This window comes from Cephus cinctus, unplaced genomic scaffold (genome assembly GCF_000341935.2).
Source record: "Cephus cinctus unplaced genomic scaffold, Ccin1 Ccin1_scaffold3082, whole genome shotgun sequence".
NCBI lineage: Eukaryota > Metazoa > Arthropoda > Insecta > Hymenoptera > Cephidae > Cephus > Cephus cinctus.
In genome coordinates this window covers 104,924-124,664 of record NW_014334457.1, presented here as the reverse complement: position 1 = coordinate 124,664, position 19,741 = coordinate 104,924, and the positions used below count along the sequence as shown (strand labels likewise).

The window sequence follows — 19,741 nt, the reverse complement described above, 5'->3', positions numbered from 1 at the left end:
ACTTTAACACATCGCCTATATATGTATATAGTTATAGTATTGTTATTTATATTTAACAGATATATAGATAAATACATGTACCCCATCTGCACATGCTCGTGCATATATGTTGTCATACTCCAAAATTCGTGTATTCATGTCCTCATATGATCATAGATTCAAAATTGTGTATAATCAAGCATCATCGCATACAGTGCATGCACTGATTATACCGTATAGATGGTTATGCAGATCCCTATATCCTTACAGGCACGTATCTATGCGTGTCTGGCTCAGGGCCAGGGACGTCCAAGTTTCAGGAAGGCTCGCGCTGTGGTTGGCGTCGCGACGCCGAGGTCTGGTCGTTCTTCGGCTTTCCGGGAGTGAGCTGGCGCAGTAGAGAGCGCCGCGACGCTTTACCCTCAGTACGCCGCGAAACGTATCGGCGCCTCGAGCATATTCGCAGTGTTTTGTTCGTAGATGCATATACGTGTTATTAAATTTTCGAAAATTACCCGGGAGCTGCGTTACAGTTTTTTATTGTCACCAAAGTTAAACGGCGGCTTGTAGGATTTTGTTCGAAGTAGTCTTGAAAAGAATTGCTAATGAACTTTCGTAGAGAAGACGCGTAAGTGGCCATGCGGTCTTTTTCACAAGTATCGAGATTGCGTGTACAATATTTGCAACACGTGGTTACGCCGAATTGAACATTTCGTATTCATATACGAATCAGCTGTGTAATTTTGTTGCTGAAAACAAGAAATTGGATTTACAAGAGAGTGTTGTCCGTCGAATTTGATTTTGAGAAAAAAAATTTCAAATCTTTCATTTTTAAATTTAGCGATTAAAGGTGACGTAAATCAAGAAAAAAAAAGCGTTAAAGTTTATGTCGCATAAAATCGTATTTCCATAGTCATTGAAAAAGTTTCAAGTGACAAAAAAAATTTTAGTGGTCTGTCAAGACGTAATCTGGAAAATAAAAAAGAAATTGATAGCGCGAACATTTCGTAAATTTAAAATCGTGCGGCAATACGCAACGAGCCCGTAAATTTGGCCAATCACAACAAATAAATCGTCGTAAAATGAATATCGCCGGTACGCATAAGCGCATGGCGCTCTGCTATCGGCCGTGAGAAAGCAAACTGTATAACCTATAAAAATAAACAAGAAATCAGAAAAAGTACGCGTTTGTGTTTCGTGATCATTATTTTTCCCTTTTCCTTTAATCTTTGAGCTATTTCGTGTTATATCGTAAAATTGAAAGATTCGAAAAGGAAAAGTTACGTAGAGCGTGGAGGACAATTAGTAAAATTGTCGATGGTGGTGAAAATTTTGAAAAAGTTTCCCTACTGTTCAATCCAACGAACAAATACACCTCACGCTCGGAGCACGTGCTCGCGCTAATTTTAAAAACGGAACTGCTACTTTTCTACTCGACACCGGATATATTTCCAAGACAAATATGGCCGACGAAGTTCTTCACAGAAAGGCCAGATCGGCGTCGATCTGCGCTCCCGGTTTTTCAAGCATGGAACAGATGCTAGGTGCGATTCCGCCCTCTGGTGCTAAAGACGGACAAAGGGAACGCAACGAAAGAGCAGATCGCGAAAGGGAGTCGGGAAGTGGAACCCCGGAAAATAATACACCGACAAGAAGACGCAGACCAGCTACTAGATCACAAAGTGCACGAGTATCCGGTGCCAATAAGAGTATTCGAAGAAGGGCAGCTGCTCAAGGTAGAATTTTTGTTTTTGCAAGATAAATATTAAAATCACGTTAAGTTTGCTATCTGCTTCCTTTCTTTATACTTTGAACTTACCGTATGGCTAAATTACACTATCCACAATGGTAAAAGAGGGACTTGTGTGTTGGTCATTTTTATTCTTACGTCACATTTGTCTTTTACACGAATTTATTCGCCATTGCAACCAAAAGGAAAACTAAAATGGAATAACAAAACTTCATTTGCACTTTACGTAACATTGTTTTAGTTTCTCGTAAAGACATCAGCCGGGCTATTGGTTATATACGACACCGCTATGAGCTATACGAACACATTTCCTATAACGAAATGACAATACCGCTTTTTAAGTATTAAGAAAAGTGCTTTTATAATTTAACCTTATAAGTTCAACTACATTTAACGTTACCAATAATACATAATAAATACTGCATTTTCTTCATTATTATAATACCACATACGTCACTATGCGTGAATGGTTAATTCATTAAAAATCAAGGTTTACTATTTTTTTTATTTTACTTTTTACGTCATATATTTATACAGGATATTCATCATGGTTCTTTTTTTTTAATATATAAACCTGGAATTATATTGATGATAATATATTGTTGGAATTTCTTTGGGATCTGAGTCTACCGTCAAGTGAATTATGGATTTTACTCTTACGCTGATAATGGCTACGTATTTCATGGGGTTTTAACCACATATGCTTTGTATTGCCGTCATAAAAACTCCCCATAGACACGCGATCCCTCAACGTTTGTGGATAAAGTATTGTTTTATGACTCTGCGAAGAGTGAAACGGGGCAATGGAGACGTGTCCAGGAAAATTGAATCAAACTGTCCGTACCTATACGAACTTTCCTGATATTGATCTGCCATTTTTATCATCTACATATTATTGCAGCGTCTACGCCATTTTTAACATTCAAAAATAGATACAGGCACGCATCCCATTACGATTTTTAATCTTACGGTGACTTAATATATGCTGATATATGAAAAAGATAAAATTAATCAATATTTGAATTTTGAAGTACTCAAATTTTACAAACTTTCTGTTCGTACTGTACACGAATGTAGCTTAATTATTGTGTAACATGAAATTGTTTTCGGTGTTGTATATTAAACCACATGGCGCGTGAACCTATATAAATTATGTTTTAATTAATAGTTAGTGCTTTCATTAAATATGGCAATTAAAAACAATACCAACGACATAACGGTAAATGATGTACGAAATTTTAATTCTCAGATAATTATACCAATTACGTAACGTTATAATTAATTGCCTTGGAATAAACTGTATATAGTTATAACAGGCAACCCGATCAAAACGTAGGCAAAGTACGGAGATTTATTTAGGACCCAGGTACATGCTAACTAAACTCCATCTAACATTATTCGCCTTTATTGAACGACCACAAAAGAAGAACTAACATTAAAATTCAGTCTCCATTACTAATTTCACTGAACAAGACCCTGTAATTATATGCTAATTGAACAAAACGAAAGTGCTCACGTGCTTTTGAATGATTAACAAAAAATGTCTCGTGAGAACAATTTTTCACTTAAAAGTGATCTGACGTACTGTAGACTTCACTGATAAAAAATCATCCACCAGTTTGTATGCATGAAGCGTTTATCGAAATTGTAAAGAGGGGCGGGGAGAATTCTCAAACCACGGAAAAAAAAATGTGAAAACAACAATACGATTTTCAATGAAAACGTCCAGTTTCAAATAAGCACGCCACAGGTTCCGACGTTTTATTTGTCAAGTGTTCTACCCTCTGCGAGCCTCGTACTCTTTTTATGCATTCAGTCAGCACGATTAGTAGTGGAACAAAAAAAACACGTAGGAGAAGCAGGTGAAGTAAATGAATGAATAAAAAAAAGAATTGGCCAACACGATGTTACGTGTGTCATATTTATTATTGATTTTTGCAATTCTCGATAACAGTACATTTTTTACAGCTGCCGCACAGCATCACGCACACGAGGCAACCGTAAAATCCGCACACTGCAGCAGCGAGCCGAGACTTACCGAGAATGACGTAAGTCCAGGTCTAAGAAGACGAGGAAGTCGTCGTGGTCAGAGTATGCACCACAGTCATCAACGTAAGAGCAACGCTTTCTTAGACGTACCTGACACGTCTCAACAGCCGCAAAGAGAGGAGGGCGAAGACGAGGACAGCTACAGATTGCGCAGTTTCAGTTTGACCAGCAAGGGTGAGTTTTTGGAAAAAATGTGATAATTAAAAAAGAATTACACTAGGAATTATATTTTTTATACTGACTTTTATGAATTACTCGAATCGTACAAATTTTATCGGTTATCATTGATTTATGAAATTCTGAATGTTCTCAAATTTTCGCAAGATCTTGAAAATCTAACTGATTTCTAAGAAACTATCAAATCCCACGGTTAATGTACCGCGCTAAAATTCCTATGAACGTGATTACTGTATATCCCAAGCCTGGACGAATATATCGCCCGATTTCTGTATTATTAATAACTTCACGAGTTCGACTCCACATGCGCGCCGGAATAGCATCCGCCGAATTGTACTATTCTTAACAGATGACATGAAAGAAAGGCCCAATAATGTTTTTTTTCGAATTATCCCACGCGACAATACTTGAGGATAAATTTCATGGAAGTGTACGCGAAAAATAGACGAAGAAGAATCATGATAGATTTAGAGGGGAAAGGTTCACGAAGGTGATGCAATTATTTCACATACTGCGCTATGACACGATGTATCGTATTGTCTTAGGATTAGAAAATCACATGAGGTTAAGAGAAAGAAAAGTGCGTCGCATACAGCCGCGTCACCAGGTTATAAAGAAGAAAAGTGAATTTAGTCAATTGTCCTTGGATCAAGAATCTGCAAGGGTAAGCTAGATAGGAGTTTCTTCGTATATGCAATTCAAAAGAATGTACTGGTATAAAAAGTTAATGAAGATAAACGAAACTTGAAAAATGATAATGAACGATTCCAAAATAACAATCGTGATAGTAGACATACCTGTATATGTGGGTAAATGCTCCATTAGAGTGTGCTATTTTAAAAGTGATGCTGAATAATACAGAACACGCATAATAATATGAGGGCATTTATTTCGTGCAGTCAAAGGAATAACGAAGTATTTGAATACACGAGTAGTACAGTAAATGAATAATAACTATGAAAGGTACATAAGACCTCAGAAATCTGTTAAGCTTTAGGAACTTTAAAGTGAAAGTACGGGGAAATAAAGTCGTATAAAATGAAGGAGTAACGGAATCAGAGTATTAAGTTATCAGAATCGGAAAGAGTTTATATACTCATGGGGAAAGCCAGTGTAATGCGAGATAGTAAAAATTTATAACATATATATTTTTTCATTTGCTTAGAAGTTCATCGACCCGATTACAAGAATGAATGTTGGAACGAATCCCGAGAATCGTAGGGACTCGGATCTTCGTATGAATCAAGTTGGCAATGACAGAACACCTTCTGCATATTTATTTATTTATGTATGCAACGCGTACAGTGTCCGTATTCGAGGAAGCGCTGCGCGTTCACTGCCAAAATAGAGATTGTCTCTGCCAAAAGTTAATGCCAAGCTTACCCGTGGCATCAATGGAGTTACAACTGAGAATTGACAAAAATGGAATTTACGCGCTCGTCTCGCAGAATTTGGGGAAAATATTTGGTTTTATTTATAGTCGCATTTGTCATTTTTTTTTATTTATCGCTAACCCCATCGTGGACGTTGAAGTTATTACAAAATTTATGAGTTTCTAATGATAAGTGGGAAATGAAAGAGAAAAGAGAAATTGTTGCGAGACAAGACTCTGTCAATAAGGAAACTGTGCAGTGATAGTTGAATAAAATAAAAAAAAGATCAATTTCAAAAAAATTCTTTCTTGCCAGGAATTCGATTCCATTATGCGATTGATAATGGCGTTATAAAGCGCATATTTCATTTACACGTAAATTACATTACTTTTAATTGACATTCCCATGTGTGTCTACATGCTGGAGAGGGTTTTAATTAATTTTTTTTTTGGAAAACGAAAGTACTTGCAATATTAATCTGAATCATTTGCATTAAATATATTTGTCTTTTAAAATAAGATTTCTCATTACGCGTGAAATAGCGGAAGATTCATATCGATAATAATTGAAAGTCTGAAAAACCAATCTCTGTCTATCCCTAAGGATGAATTCTACTACCCCTGCTTCTGTCTCAAGGGAGAAACCGGAATGTTTTTCATCCCTTGTTATTTCGGAGTATTAAGTTTGATTCGATATCGTATTACTCCATTAGATAACAATGGGTTCCCATCATTTTCCTGAATCGTCGATTTTCAAAAAATTTACAATCTCAAATGGCCAACCTCCTGCAACGTTACTTTTCCGAATTGCCATTTTACGGGGAAAAAGACGAGTCTGAAGTTGGTCATTGAGGAATGTGAATTTTTTGGAAAACCACCATTTGGGAAAACGACGCTGTGGAAATTTAGACATTCGGAAAACTAAATTTTTCACCTATATACATATACATATATATTTTTGTATACTCAATGTATATAATTTTTCTCAAAATATCCATATTTCATTGTAAGATATAAAAGATAAAGTCTTTAGGAGAAATTTAGTACCGCCCTAGAATTTTGCGGCCATGTTTGTCTTTTCTTTTTGGAAAACACAAACACATAGTCTAGTGGGATTTTATCTTCAGATCAAAAACACATAGATACCTATTGATAATAGCGAAACTAATCTAACGTTATCTAATCAATGTAATCCCTTTGGTATTTAGGAATTTGATAGTAATAAGATGTTTCAGAACGCCTCTTTTCGTCGAATAATAGTGACCAAACGAAATGAAAATTAAAAATAATGTCAAATTATACCTGTATATACATTTTGGATAAAATAATTATGAAAAGTTCAAAATTTTCTGACGAACGAACTCTTGTATATCTCAAGATTTTTATAATTTATTAAGTAGAGTCTGTTCTATTACTTAAAATCAATAAAATATTCATCGAGTATTACGTAAAGCCAAATCAGCTATTAATAGATATTAAAAAATTGTGCTGAAAGATATCGTATTTTTGGCTCATTTTCAAAATATTTTTTCTATCATTTTTCATGGAGACGTAAATATTTGCCAGATATATATATACCCTTCAAATTCATGTATATGGCTATATACATTTATTGCCACGCATACATTTATAACATGTGGCAGTATTGGCAGTTATGAGGACTCGGTGGTTGTCAGGACGGGCCTGATAGCATCTTGATACCTACGGTGTACTGTCAGGACCATAAAGCGACACTCAGAGCGGATTTTCCAAAAATATTTTCCATGCTAGACACTCGGAGTTATGATGGGCTAAGAAATGGTTACGTTAAGTTAGATTAGAAGAACTCCATTGCCACATGTCTCAAGATTTAGTTTTTTGTTTTCTAGAAAAAAAACACATCGGCTGTGAGTGCCACATGTTCTCATAACGACCCTTTGACAAGTTTATATATATATATACTACATCTACCTATATTCTCTATGTCCAAACTATATCTACGCACTTATGCAAATGATTTGACGATAGCGTTTTGCGGTCATCAGACTGTGAAAATTGCCGTCAGCTGTTCACCAGAGACGATGGATTTGAAATAGATTTTATGTCCAATAGCATTAATGGTACACAAAATTGGCTGACTGACAGATATTTTCAAGTATTGAATACGCACGAGAAAGACTTCGAAACTTGAAACAACCCGTACTTGGCTAAATTTTTCAAAAAATCACGAGCATTTGGTCGTGTACAAAAGAAATTTTATAACAATGTTTTTCACTTTTTTTAAAATCATTAACGCGATAAAAAAATAGAATTTCTGATATTCTCGTTAGTTGCAAACGTAATGCAGCTTAATGCAGCATATAATAGTGAATTATTTAATAAATTTCTCTATTCTCTATGAAAGATTTTATGGAATACATTGGACAGTTTTAATGAGAGTCCTTTTGTCTGGCTGTGCTAAATGTGATTGTTACGTTAGGAACACCCGTTATATGGACCACCCACTGAGGAAGACTCTCCGGATCACTTGAGTGTCTAGCGGAAATTGCTGGGCATGTTTCTGCAGTAAATAAAAAAGAGGATCTGGGTGGGCGAAAGAGTATTAGGAGCATCCAATAACGCAGAAATAGAATAGTTGGAAATTATTAATAGTGTCTGCTGCAATAACTGTTAAGGAAATATCTTTAAGTATGTTTATGGATAATAATTATTACAGTATTGCATCGTGTCGTATCATTGATTGTCGAATTCTCATTACTGATTGACTTTCGTCTTTTAAGGTACGAATTGATTTTATCCTAACTAATGGTGATCTACGTATTCATCTAATAAATATTTGATGACTCTAATTATTGTCAATTACGCAAACACGAATATACAATTATACTGAAGGACGTTTATTAGGAAGCTTTTCGAAGGTTACTAACGTTGAGACTTTTCGGATTTAGTTTGATTTTCCCTAAACCTTCTTAATCCCAGTATAAGTAAAATAGGTCTACGGAATGAAGATGAATACTTGAGGTTTGGTGGAGGTTTAAACGAAAAAACGAATTACTTACGGCATGACATGACTATTGTATACCATAGACATCCAGGTATAGCACAGCATGATATATTCGAACTAAAGAATTTTTAACGAGCTGTACATCAGATATACGTAGAATGTTTGTTTCCTCGTGTCTTGTTAATAGCATACAATTTCCACTTATGCTTCACGGTACTGACCAAATTGTACGGAAATTTAATCGCGCTCACGAAATGCACGTAGGAAGCCTCGTTATTTTCGACTTTGATTATTTTTCCGCCGGCTGCCCGGTGCCTTTCGGGAAGTCGTACATCAAGTGGCCTTCTGAGAAAGCCTCAAGATTCGTCCATGCTGGTTTCTTGCTACTCTTGGCCATCCTACGGCGCTCGTGCCAATCGATCGAATTAGCTTTGGGTATCTCTTTCAGGATGAGCCTAAACTGAACCACCGTAGCTTTGATTGGAACCCGAAAACACGTTCGAAATGATTAAACAATGATATAAAATTATACAATTTACATACGACAGTATCCCTGCCTTGTCTTCTGTCAGTATTTAGCTTCCTTGGATCAAATCATATTTATCCTTGGAAACAAACCTCACCTAACCTAAACTTGTGCCCGAGTTTAGACATTTAATTGGAGTTGCTGTAAATCATGAGCCTATCTTATCGAATTTCCAGAAGCGATTAATGCATCGTATTATTGCCGTCTTACTTCGTTGCTAATTTTTCGGAACTAACCGTCTAATTACGTTTACCCAATCTTACGGATTGATCCTGACCTAAGATTTGCGATTTTTAATAATACTGGAAATCAATATCAGAAGTTATTATAGAGCGTTGCCAACTTTGTGAAATTTATAACGAAAGCGTTGAATTCACCTTTATAAGGATCTAATGATTTTTTCTTGACTTGTCGATTTTAGGTGCTGAAGTAAATAGACGTATGACTAAATATTGCATGATGAAGCATTTACCATGAAACTGGAAGAGATTCAGAATTACTAATAATCTCCATTTGCCCATTAAGACAATACATTACGAACTGGTTTGCCGGCGAAAGATACAACGTGACACTGGTAAAATAAACGAGTCTTGTTTCTACTTTTTCTGCTCGCACAAAGACATAAATCTGGGAAGCTGGCACTTGATTCAGCTGGAGGTTTTCTTGCTTCCTTCTGTAAAATGAATTGCTCGCTAATGCCATCCGGTACATTTATAATTCCGCAGAATTCCGTGGCTGATTCGTTAAACGTATTTACGGAGAATTTTGTTTGACCTTCTTTTAAGGTTAAATTGACTAAACTTTTTCTTAGATTTAGTTTCTAGATACTATTTTCGATTTTAAACATTTATTTGGATACCTGGTGTTCCTGACGATCTTCTATAACCACGTAGGATTGAAAATCATTGTGGAAACTTTGGTAGGATGAAACTACAGGATCGATCAGACTAAGTTAGATTGACTTGCGGTAAAATTTTATAACGCAAGACAGCACAGGGCTGGAATGACATTCGCGAAAATGAATTTCCCACATGTGTCACCTGCCGTAACGAGAATCTCAAAACTGCACTGTATACAGGGTAAAGTGGGTTTCTTGAAAAATTTGAAAAAAAGGAAATATTATTAGTATTTCTATGATAAAGACGGAAATGTATTTGAGAAATCACAAATTAACACGTAACTCCTATACTGTGGACGGAAACTGTCATGGTGTTAATTGTTTACGCAACACGTGCTAAATTACGCACCACCCTGTATACGGTGAACTTTTCGGCATTGGCGGAACAATCCAATTCGCGTATCTCATAAGGAGACAAGAGGTTATACAAATGAAGGAAACCTTTTTCCCCCTATTATTCGCTCAAATGAATCGAGGGTTAGGTTAGATTTGGCGGGATATTACTTTCTTGAAAATGGGAATTTTCCGGAAATATCTAACCGCACATCTTACATCATTAATTGCATCTAATTTCCTTTAGAAAAAAATACATTACCCATGATTCTTATACATATACGCAAATTTTCAAAGGTATAAGTATCTTTTGATTACATGTCTATGAAGTCTACATCATTATTGTACGCGATTTTATTTGATTTTATCTGTCTAAATGACAGTAACATATAGAGAGTCGTACAAGCTGTCCTATTTTAATTTAAACGAGGCATGTGGGAGTTAGGTAAACATGCCCTTGTTACCACGTACAATTTTTTTTTAACTGAGTTCGAAAACAAAAAATTCATTATACACCAAGGGATATCCTTTTTTGTGCATATAACTTTTGTATACATAAAACCTTATTTGGTGATGTAATATTGGACGTAACTTCATTTCCCGTTTTACTAATTTTCAAAAAAAAAACCTCGCTTTGAAAAGAGGAATAACTGTTGCGTGTATAATGTATTTTAAAGGTGACACCCCTTACTTTGTACGTAGTACATACAGCTCGGGCTAAAGGAGACAAAAGGCTGTTATTGCTCAAAAAGCTACACCAGCGAGCTCTCTATGTGGCTGAGACCACTTTTTCCTTTTTCACTTTTACTTAAGAGTATAGTAGTATGACGTAATATCGAGTGGACAGAAATTATCAAAATTGTCCATTCACCATCATTTGATAATACTCGAACGTGAATTGAACGTATATACGAATAATTTAATTTTTCCAAATTTCTACCTTTGACGTTTTTAGGTTACCCGTAATAATTCCACAGATGGTTTTCTTCTTAATGGAATCTCTTAGGCACCAACCTTTATGTATTATCAGGTTACGCTATATATATTACAGTCTATTCTATAGTATATACCGAACTACATGCTCTTCGTGTAAACTCAGACCTTATAAATATACGCTATAAATATCAACCTGTATACATGTATATACCCTTATAAATAATATCGTCACCTTTGCGAGGTTGGCACCTATGTACGCTATTATTGTCTAAGGTTTGTTTCCAGAAACAATAATTACGCAAAGTTTAGAGTATAAGTTTGGTATATCTAAAATACGAGAGAAACTAAATTTAACAGTCAAATGAAGTTTAATAATCGAACACAATTTGTGAAACTATAGGGTTGAAATTGTTGTAATATATGTGACAGCTTTGAAAATCTGTTCAGCAAGTAAAATCATTATGGGTAAATTCTGATTACAGAATTTTGAGATTATTGAACAGCTGTCACGTGCAATGAAAAATACGAATATTTTTTACTTGTATTACGTCATAATTTTTAACACTTAATCGATAGCTGCCTCATTCGTTATTAATATTAAAGTTCTGTTAAAACGAGAATTTAAGTTATTTATAGTTCGTATGCCCACGTACCGTATGTCACATCTAAGCAGATTAATTATTAAATATTTTTGTCCCATAAACAAAATTCAGTATGGGCTCGGAGCTCAATTTATGAACTTCTTTTGAAACCCAACCTTTACGCCGAGATTCCATTATTCAGCCATTCACCACTTTCCCTTCGTTGTATTCCATTGGAATTCTTTTTCGTTATCCACTTTTCACGAAACTTCAGCACCCTCATGCCCTTTAACCTCTTGCGAAACGTTAACCGCGTTCGAAGGGCCAATAAATACATACTCGTTATAATTGGAAAATGGATTTACGCTTTACATGTTTTTGTGAACGTGAGTTTTTTTAATGTTCTTTGTATGATTTGAAAAAAGAACTTATCTCTGCTTTTTCCCCCTTTTTCTGATACCGATTGAGTTTAAAAAAATTGTAAACGGTGTAATAAATAGAAATCGAGTTATTGCGACGTATATTTCAGATTGGCTTGTTAATTTTTTTTACGACAGAAAATCCCTAGGCTTACCCAGTGATGTAGTTTTTTTTTACGTTTAAGAAAAATTGACGTGAATTCCCCAGAGGGTTCGATGGATCGAATTGATTTTGTACGTGGAGTTGTCAAATGTATGTGCTTGTGAGATTATGATTATGATACTCGAATCGAGAATCTAGCATCGGTTTGAGCCTTCACAATCTCTATTCATTTGTTCTTTGGGACTGCCGACTGAAGTCTAACGCCAGTTTCAGCCTATGAGATCCCTACAGGCATAATTTCGAGGCTAGTATTGGATTTAACAAGAGCGCGTAAACACAGATTTAGAAGTGGAAAACCAAGAACGTACCTTAAACTGAAGATCCTTCTGAAATCACTAGTTAGGATCTCCAGATTGAAAATGGATCTTATATTCCTGCTTGAAAAATAGGATCTCAGGGTTCAAAATGAGATTTTTTAACACCATTTTCATCTTAGTCATAATTTTTAGACATTTCACAATTTCGGGCTCAAACTAATCTTAACTAACTTGAGTGTCCCTATCCCCTAAGTTTAATATGCCTCGTTCCCTATCACAAAACTCTCAATACATTCTTGTAAAATAAATATGTTCAAATCAATGCTAAATTTTCGACTCCAAGGGACAATGTGACAGAGGGTATCGAACTAGGATGAGTCAGAAGGATTGCAAGGGGAGAGGATGAATAGGTATAAAGGCAATCAGTATCCTATGTATTATAACGATCTATATACATATTTCCGTCAATGTATTTACATACGTGGGCTTACCAGATTTTTGTAAAGTTGCAAATACTTTTTTTACAAAAGATTTTTAAAAGAATAATGATGTTTTCTTTATTTTAATTTTTTGACGATCATCGTACTAATTTCGTTAATCATTTAACATTTAATTGATCAATGGTTCATGTAATTAAAGAAACGAAGAAATGAAATCCGTTTCTTTCAATTATAACTATTGGAAACAGGATGAGTTTTTTCCCCTAGTAGCTGTCCTTTTGTTTTCAATTGTTTTTTCCTTTTCGCCCAATTTTTGTTTAGCGACAGGCGCATTCAATCTCAGTACGATAATATCATTGTTGATAATATGTTTAAGAGAAACAATAAAATTATACATCTACATTGGCGCAAAAAATCTCATTAGGTGGAAATTAAATTTAGACTTTTAAAAAAAACGAGGCTCATATAATATTACTAAAGATTTTGGATTTCGATAATTGCATAAAATAATGGCGAAGCCAAATAAATTTTCAGAAGTATTTAAAACAAAAATTAAATCGAACCTGCCTTGAAGTCCTTATGTCCGTCTAGACTTTATGATTAATAATCTGTATTTTCGTACAAAAAATGTATACAAAAATATCATAGAATTATTCGCCTAAATTATACCATCCCTCATTACAATGCAAGCTATGTGAACTCACCGTGTGCGTGGATTAAAGAGAAAAATAGCTAGGATCACATTCGCGATAACTAAGAGAAATATTTCTATAGCATGGATCCGACAATAGATTTTAATTTTGTCAAATAGAAGTAATAATAGTCTCTAGATACAATCATTAGGGAAATAACAATTTCAGTAGAAAGTCATATCGTGTGGAGATAATGATTTTAATATAATAGAGTTACTTGTGAAAAATATTGAATTTTCGTACAATACTATGTCAGAGTGGAAATTATTAGGTAAATTAGTTCCTGCTTGTACGTCGGCAAGATTGCGTCAATCTATTAATCTGATGTTTTTCAATCTTTACTGATTTATTCCATAGACTGGCAAGTAGGATTTCTATTATACAATCATCTATTTTTCTGACTGTTAATCAACTCTCGAGAGATGGAATAGGTAAGCGTTATCTTATTCGGTATGCCGTGTTAAGAGATTCTTTTCATTGAAATTCAATTAAGAATAAATTGGCGATTCCCACTAGTCCCATTTGGAAATGCATAATTTCGAAAAAAAAAAGAAAACCGTAGCCTTATGACATTTAACGAGCTTATGATATTTGTAATCCAATAGGCCTTTTCCTAGTGTTACGCCTGGCAGGCTTTGCTAGCAATTAGTGTTAATTGCATTTCGTTTCGAATCCCTTGATCACATTTTAATTTAATGGCTCGTTCTGGTGACAAAAGACTAGCTAATTAAAAAGAGACCAAATTCGCTAATTACGAACTAGAAATTGAATGAGGATGATTTATATGAGGCAGTAGGCAATTGCTTTTATGAAGAAAGATTGCACCACGCGCGTTGTGAACGCAGCCTAATCTTCCCAAGATGCTCTCGACAATGACAATCTGAAAGGAGGGTGCCGTACTATGGGATAAAAATACGCGAAGACATTCGCGAAGCATCGAGAAGGAAATCAGGGCCGCAGGAACTTATCTTGAAGAGGGTATATGCTATAAAGGAAGGTGCTAATTTTGTTGTGCATTTGAATGAGGTCTCCGCCAAGGCATCGAAGAAACCTGCGGCGAAATGGGAAAAGGGTAAAAACTTATGATCATCGTGTGTGAAAAGGATGCCTACAGGGTGTTTCAATATTCATTAACTTCTCGAATAGATCCTACAGATCGCTCGCTTGTTGATAATAAATGATAAACTTATCTTCTGAAACAAATCTTTATAACGAAGAAGCTATGGAAATCCATAAATTGAAATATAGTCGTAAGATAATTTTTTAATTTATTTCCAAGATTGATAAATCCTCTATGAAATATTAATATAAAGGTCACGTCACTTTAAACTCAAGTGACAAGTACAGCGTTGTTATTAACGAAGTAACAAGAGAAGGTATGATAATCAGATACTATACTGTATTAATCAGGATAATTATATCCTTAGGCGTTTACGAATCCTTAGCTCGCTTTAATGTTCAAGTAGTGAAGGTTCGTTCGTGCTCAGACTGTTTAACATGATGAGGACGATGTTTACTTGCGCCAAGTGAATACAGCGCTACTTGATCAGACATGTGGTACGAACCTGAAAACAATGAAATTCTAGTGTTGCTGTCTTATTAGTTTCCGTATCTTCTTGTACTTGTAAAACTTCTGGACATTGTGTGACAGGAAATATCCTACGTCTCATCAGTCTACAGTGGAGAATAGAATTCTGTATGCATTGTTGCCATGCTTATTTAGAACAGTACGGTCATTCATTTAAAATCATTTCGTTTCAAAGTATACCGAAATACGGCAACATTGAGGCGATTTTTCGTCTCGTCTGTCACTGATATATCCAAAGGGCCTATTTAATATTACTATTGATTTCAATTTTATGATCTCTCGTTCACTAATTTTACATCGGCACAACACTGTATTTATTATACCGGAAAATGTATTGGTCTCGAAATACCGATTGGTGAATTTTTTTTGAAGATCATTTCCAACGGTTTTATAAATGATGAATAAAAATTATTCTAAAAAATATTAAATTCAAACGAAAGACACTGGATCAAATGAAAGTCACTGCATCGTCTGGAGAATTTTACTTTAATTACGTCGAAATAAAAGTTTATGCGAAGTCACGTACAAATTTTGGACTTTATATTCATCTTCACTGCATAGTACATTTTATTGTTGCATACTGAATCTAAACCGTGTTAATAAAAATTAATTTGTAATTTTCAAAGTATTACTGTCCCTTCAGGACAATTTTACATGACTTAAAGACACTGTGTAGTACATCGCGTATATCTCAAACGCTATTTCATTGTTTCACTTGGAATCGACGTAATTTTGTTTACGCAGCCGTATACACCATAGTTAGGGGCAGGTTAACCAACTTTTGTTCTTCAGACAACACGTATTTCCCTAGAGGCCTCGACTTGTAAACATATAAATGAACGAGGATGTATTTATTTTATTGTATTTAGAGTGTACTTTGCTGCACACTGTTTAATTATCTAGGGACTTGTTGTAAAGTCCCTTTCAGTCTATTTAGAAACATTTCTAGTTAATTTTGTACGCATTACCTTTCCTGTGTATTTTAAGTTTGCACTTTGGAAAATGTACAGCATCGAGCAAAGTGAAGTTGTTCGTTTGATAAGATTTGTTTCCAAGTTTGCTTATGCGCTGTGTTGTAATCTAGCAACTTCTTAATGAAATTGACATATCAATCCTTGTTATTTTATTTGTAATAGAGAATCCATTTGCCGACGCCAGTTTATTTACTTGAACTTGTATAGTGCTCGAGTACAACACTGAAATTGCACACGAGAATGAGTAGCTTCCTAGTAACTTTTTAATGAACATGCATTACAGGCCCTACTTACTTGCAGTATTTCGGCACTATTCTAAGTCAACTTTAACAAATATTATTTTATAAAACAGGAGATCGCATTGGTGAATATCATCAATCGTTTTCATAATATGATATCGAACGTCTCGTAAGTTGATTAGAAAATAGTGTTAGATAATTGCTACTATGAATTTATTATACTTTATTGTATATATATATATATACATTAGTAGTAACGAATTTTTCATATTTTTATTAAATCCATAACAGAAGTTTAAATATTTTTTTTAAGGTGTGTTCCGCGTATCCAATCTGAAATCATAGAACACACCACTAGTAGCATTTTACTACTATATGTAGTGTAAGTATTCTTGAATGTATAACCGGAGGATTACTATTCCCCGGGGAAATGACGTGCAGTTTCACAAAAATGTAATACGATCTATTCTAATCTACGTAACTGATAGATTATCTTAAGTCCTGAAGACCGTCTAGGTTCCATTTTGAAGATGAAAGGTTTAAAATTTCGCATTAATTTTCCTTGCTACTTTTCCATGTAAATTTCTATACTTTAACGTTACGAGTGAGATTCTTTAAATCTGCACTCTATATTCTAACCCTATTTAAAACTTGTTCATCTATGGAAGTATCTGCATATTCACAGATGAAATTCACGTTGGAAAATCTTCGAAAATTGAATTTCAAACAGTATTCAATGTAAGGGAATTCAAGCGTCATGCATCGTACTGTAAATCTGGTTTTAACGTTCAAATTGACAATCGATAACGTGCAAGCTTTTATTCATTTTACGTTTGCAGTTTCTATGTACGCTGCACGTGCGCAGTTGTCGATTCGCAAAACTTGCAAAATAACGTATCTTACTTTTACGGTGAAATCGTACAAAATAGATATTGTGCTTATCTTGATCAAATATTTGATCAAATTTGACACTTCATAAACGATCCTTTGAAATTAAACGTTTTTGTGATCACTCTTCGAGCAGCTGCAAAATGGAAGCAAGGAAGAACAAATCGTGTATGATCTTTCCTCGACACAGCCATCTCTCTTTTGCTATTTCAACGTCCGAGAAAAGTTCGCTGTAGTGGAAGTTAAGATATTTCGAAGTCAATTTCCGCGAAGTCGATGGAAATTATTTTGGCGAAACATGTGAAACTCTTCACTAAACAAAATCACGATTCGCTGCACCTTTGATAATTCTTTAAAACTTCGTATAATACGATTTTCGTATGATCGTATGATCGCACTCTTGAAAAATATATCCTGTTACATTTTCAACGAGACAGATACACGTAAAAAGTAATTTTACGATCCTCCGGGGGTTCAATATTTTTTGCCATTTTCTTGTGCGGGAAGATCTGCCCAAGTTCCGTGGTGACGGGGGCGAAGCTCGTTAAATAAAAATATTAATGATAACCAACCCTTACTTCGTGGTTGGAAAATCACGGTTACTCTCTTTACGATACAGCTGGTCCTGGATCAATATTCAGCGAGAAGATTTTCAGAAATGTGCAGAAATTCTGCACAAAGCAGGAAATTAATCTTCGCCGTATAAATAAAATTCCAATATTTGAACGCCTCGAACGCATCAAAATACTCAAGTGACCGAGATTACAGATAATATTGTTCACTCTGATAAAAGAAAATTTTCGTATCTTGAGAATCTCTGTCTTTCCTCGTTATTCACATATTCGCGAGTACAACCTGGTGAAAAGCTGCGAGACAAGCAATAAAGTTATTTTTCAGAAGTCGACAAATTTCCTAGTATAATTTCCCAGATGGTTTAGCCTAAAATACGTCAGTAAGCCTTCGCGCATTATACATATATACGTATATGCCTAAGTACATTCCGAGCTAAAAATTCTTAATGGATTGGTTCTCAAGGACTTTCCTGAACACAACCTTATCGCTCCATTCATCCCCGCCGTAATCACCCCTGTGTAAGAACTATATTATCGCATCCTGAACACGTGATCTATTGTAGTAATGACTTTAGTAAACTTGACCAATTCGATATCTAGCCTGTCTTGCGTCACAAAGAACTTTTTCCTTTTTTTTTCGACGTTTCCTCGTCCCTGCAGGAACTTTTATCGTTACCGTCGTCCATGATACACGAAATGCATCAAGATAGACTGTACGAATAAAGAGCCAGGATGGCACATGTCCTGTATATAAATACATATGCACACACATGTAAAAATCATACACTATATGCGTATATCTATAGAGGCATACGTATGTAGCGTGATTTTATTTAGCTCGCACGAACTGACAGCAATTTGTCGAATCGCTAAACGCACTCATTTTTTTTGAATGCATAAACCTGTGAAACTCCACTACCACGCCTGGAAAGTTCACAAACGTACATCGCCAGTTTAATACGTGTATACCTAAGGGTGCTATCTCCGTGAGTGGTACGTGCTACGAAAGTTGCGCAAGCTGCGAAGCTTTTAGATTATCGATAAAAAAGCATCTAAGAGAATGGAAAATGCGAGGGTGAGAAGACGAAGTATGTGCAACCAAGAAGGATACGATTGACTCTGGATGTTCTCAAGGGAAACACAAAGTTCCGGAGGAACTTGGAAACAACTATAAGTTTTCGAGTCGGTGAATGGGGAACATTGAGCTTGTTGCCTTTTTTTTTATAAGAAATAAATAACTTCATTGTACCACTGGGTACTTTTGTCCTTGTCAAAGAGGCGAATGCTTTTTTTTAAATCATAATTTTGTTTCATGAAGCAAATCTCGAATGTTGGTACATTTGAATTTTTGAACTGGAATTTTTTTGTTTTTCTCTCCACCTCAAGATGAGCATGAATCTTAACGTAATGTAAACTAAATTTTTGATTAAAATGATTATGTAAATATGTTTTAATCGCTTGAAAATTTTACAAATAGTTACGTATATATTATGTATATATATTTATATATCGTTTAATCTAGAACCTAGCGAAAGTTTTCTGGGATTGTGTATACTTTGCTGAAAAGCCAATCCGAAATCTAAGCCGGTTCGCAAAAACAAGAAATTTTCGAAGACCGAACCATCGAGAATGTTTTCCTTAGATGGAAAACCTTGACATCTGTTTGCCCTGATACGACGAAAATTTCGCAAGCCTCCGTGATTACAGAGGCTGTCCAACGACAAACATCTTTCGACAAACTATCTCCTAGATTAATTAACTTTCCGATCGATTTACCAGCTTCTCTCTTACATAACTTCGACTCATAGCAATGTATGCAGTACCCAGTTAAAATCATTACGACCTTGTCGCATTTAATTGACCGTTAATTATGGCTAAGGGACTTAATGGCACTCGCGCGAAAACCATCTCACGTGTAAATGCAC

At 35.1% G+C, this 19,741-nt stretch overlaps 1 protein-coding gene across 1 annotated transcript in view; it reads left to right on the top strand.

The window, feature by feature from the left end:
* The first annotated feature begins 274 nt into the window (after positions 1-274).
* Positions 275-19,741, top strand: part of LOC107274431 (GTP-binding protein RAD) — a 29,759-nt gene continuing 10,292 nt past the window's right edge. Inside the window, exons 1-2 of the mRNA XM_015753578.2 lie at positions 275-1,715; positions 3,698-3,952. Coding sequence (XP_015609064.1) covers positions 1,442-1,715; positions 3,698-3,952 — 529 coding nt within the window. The 5' untranslated portion in view covers positions 275-1,441. The remainder of the gene's footprint in view (positions 1,716-3,697; positions 3,953-19,741) is intronic.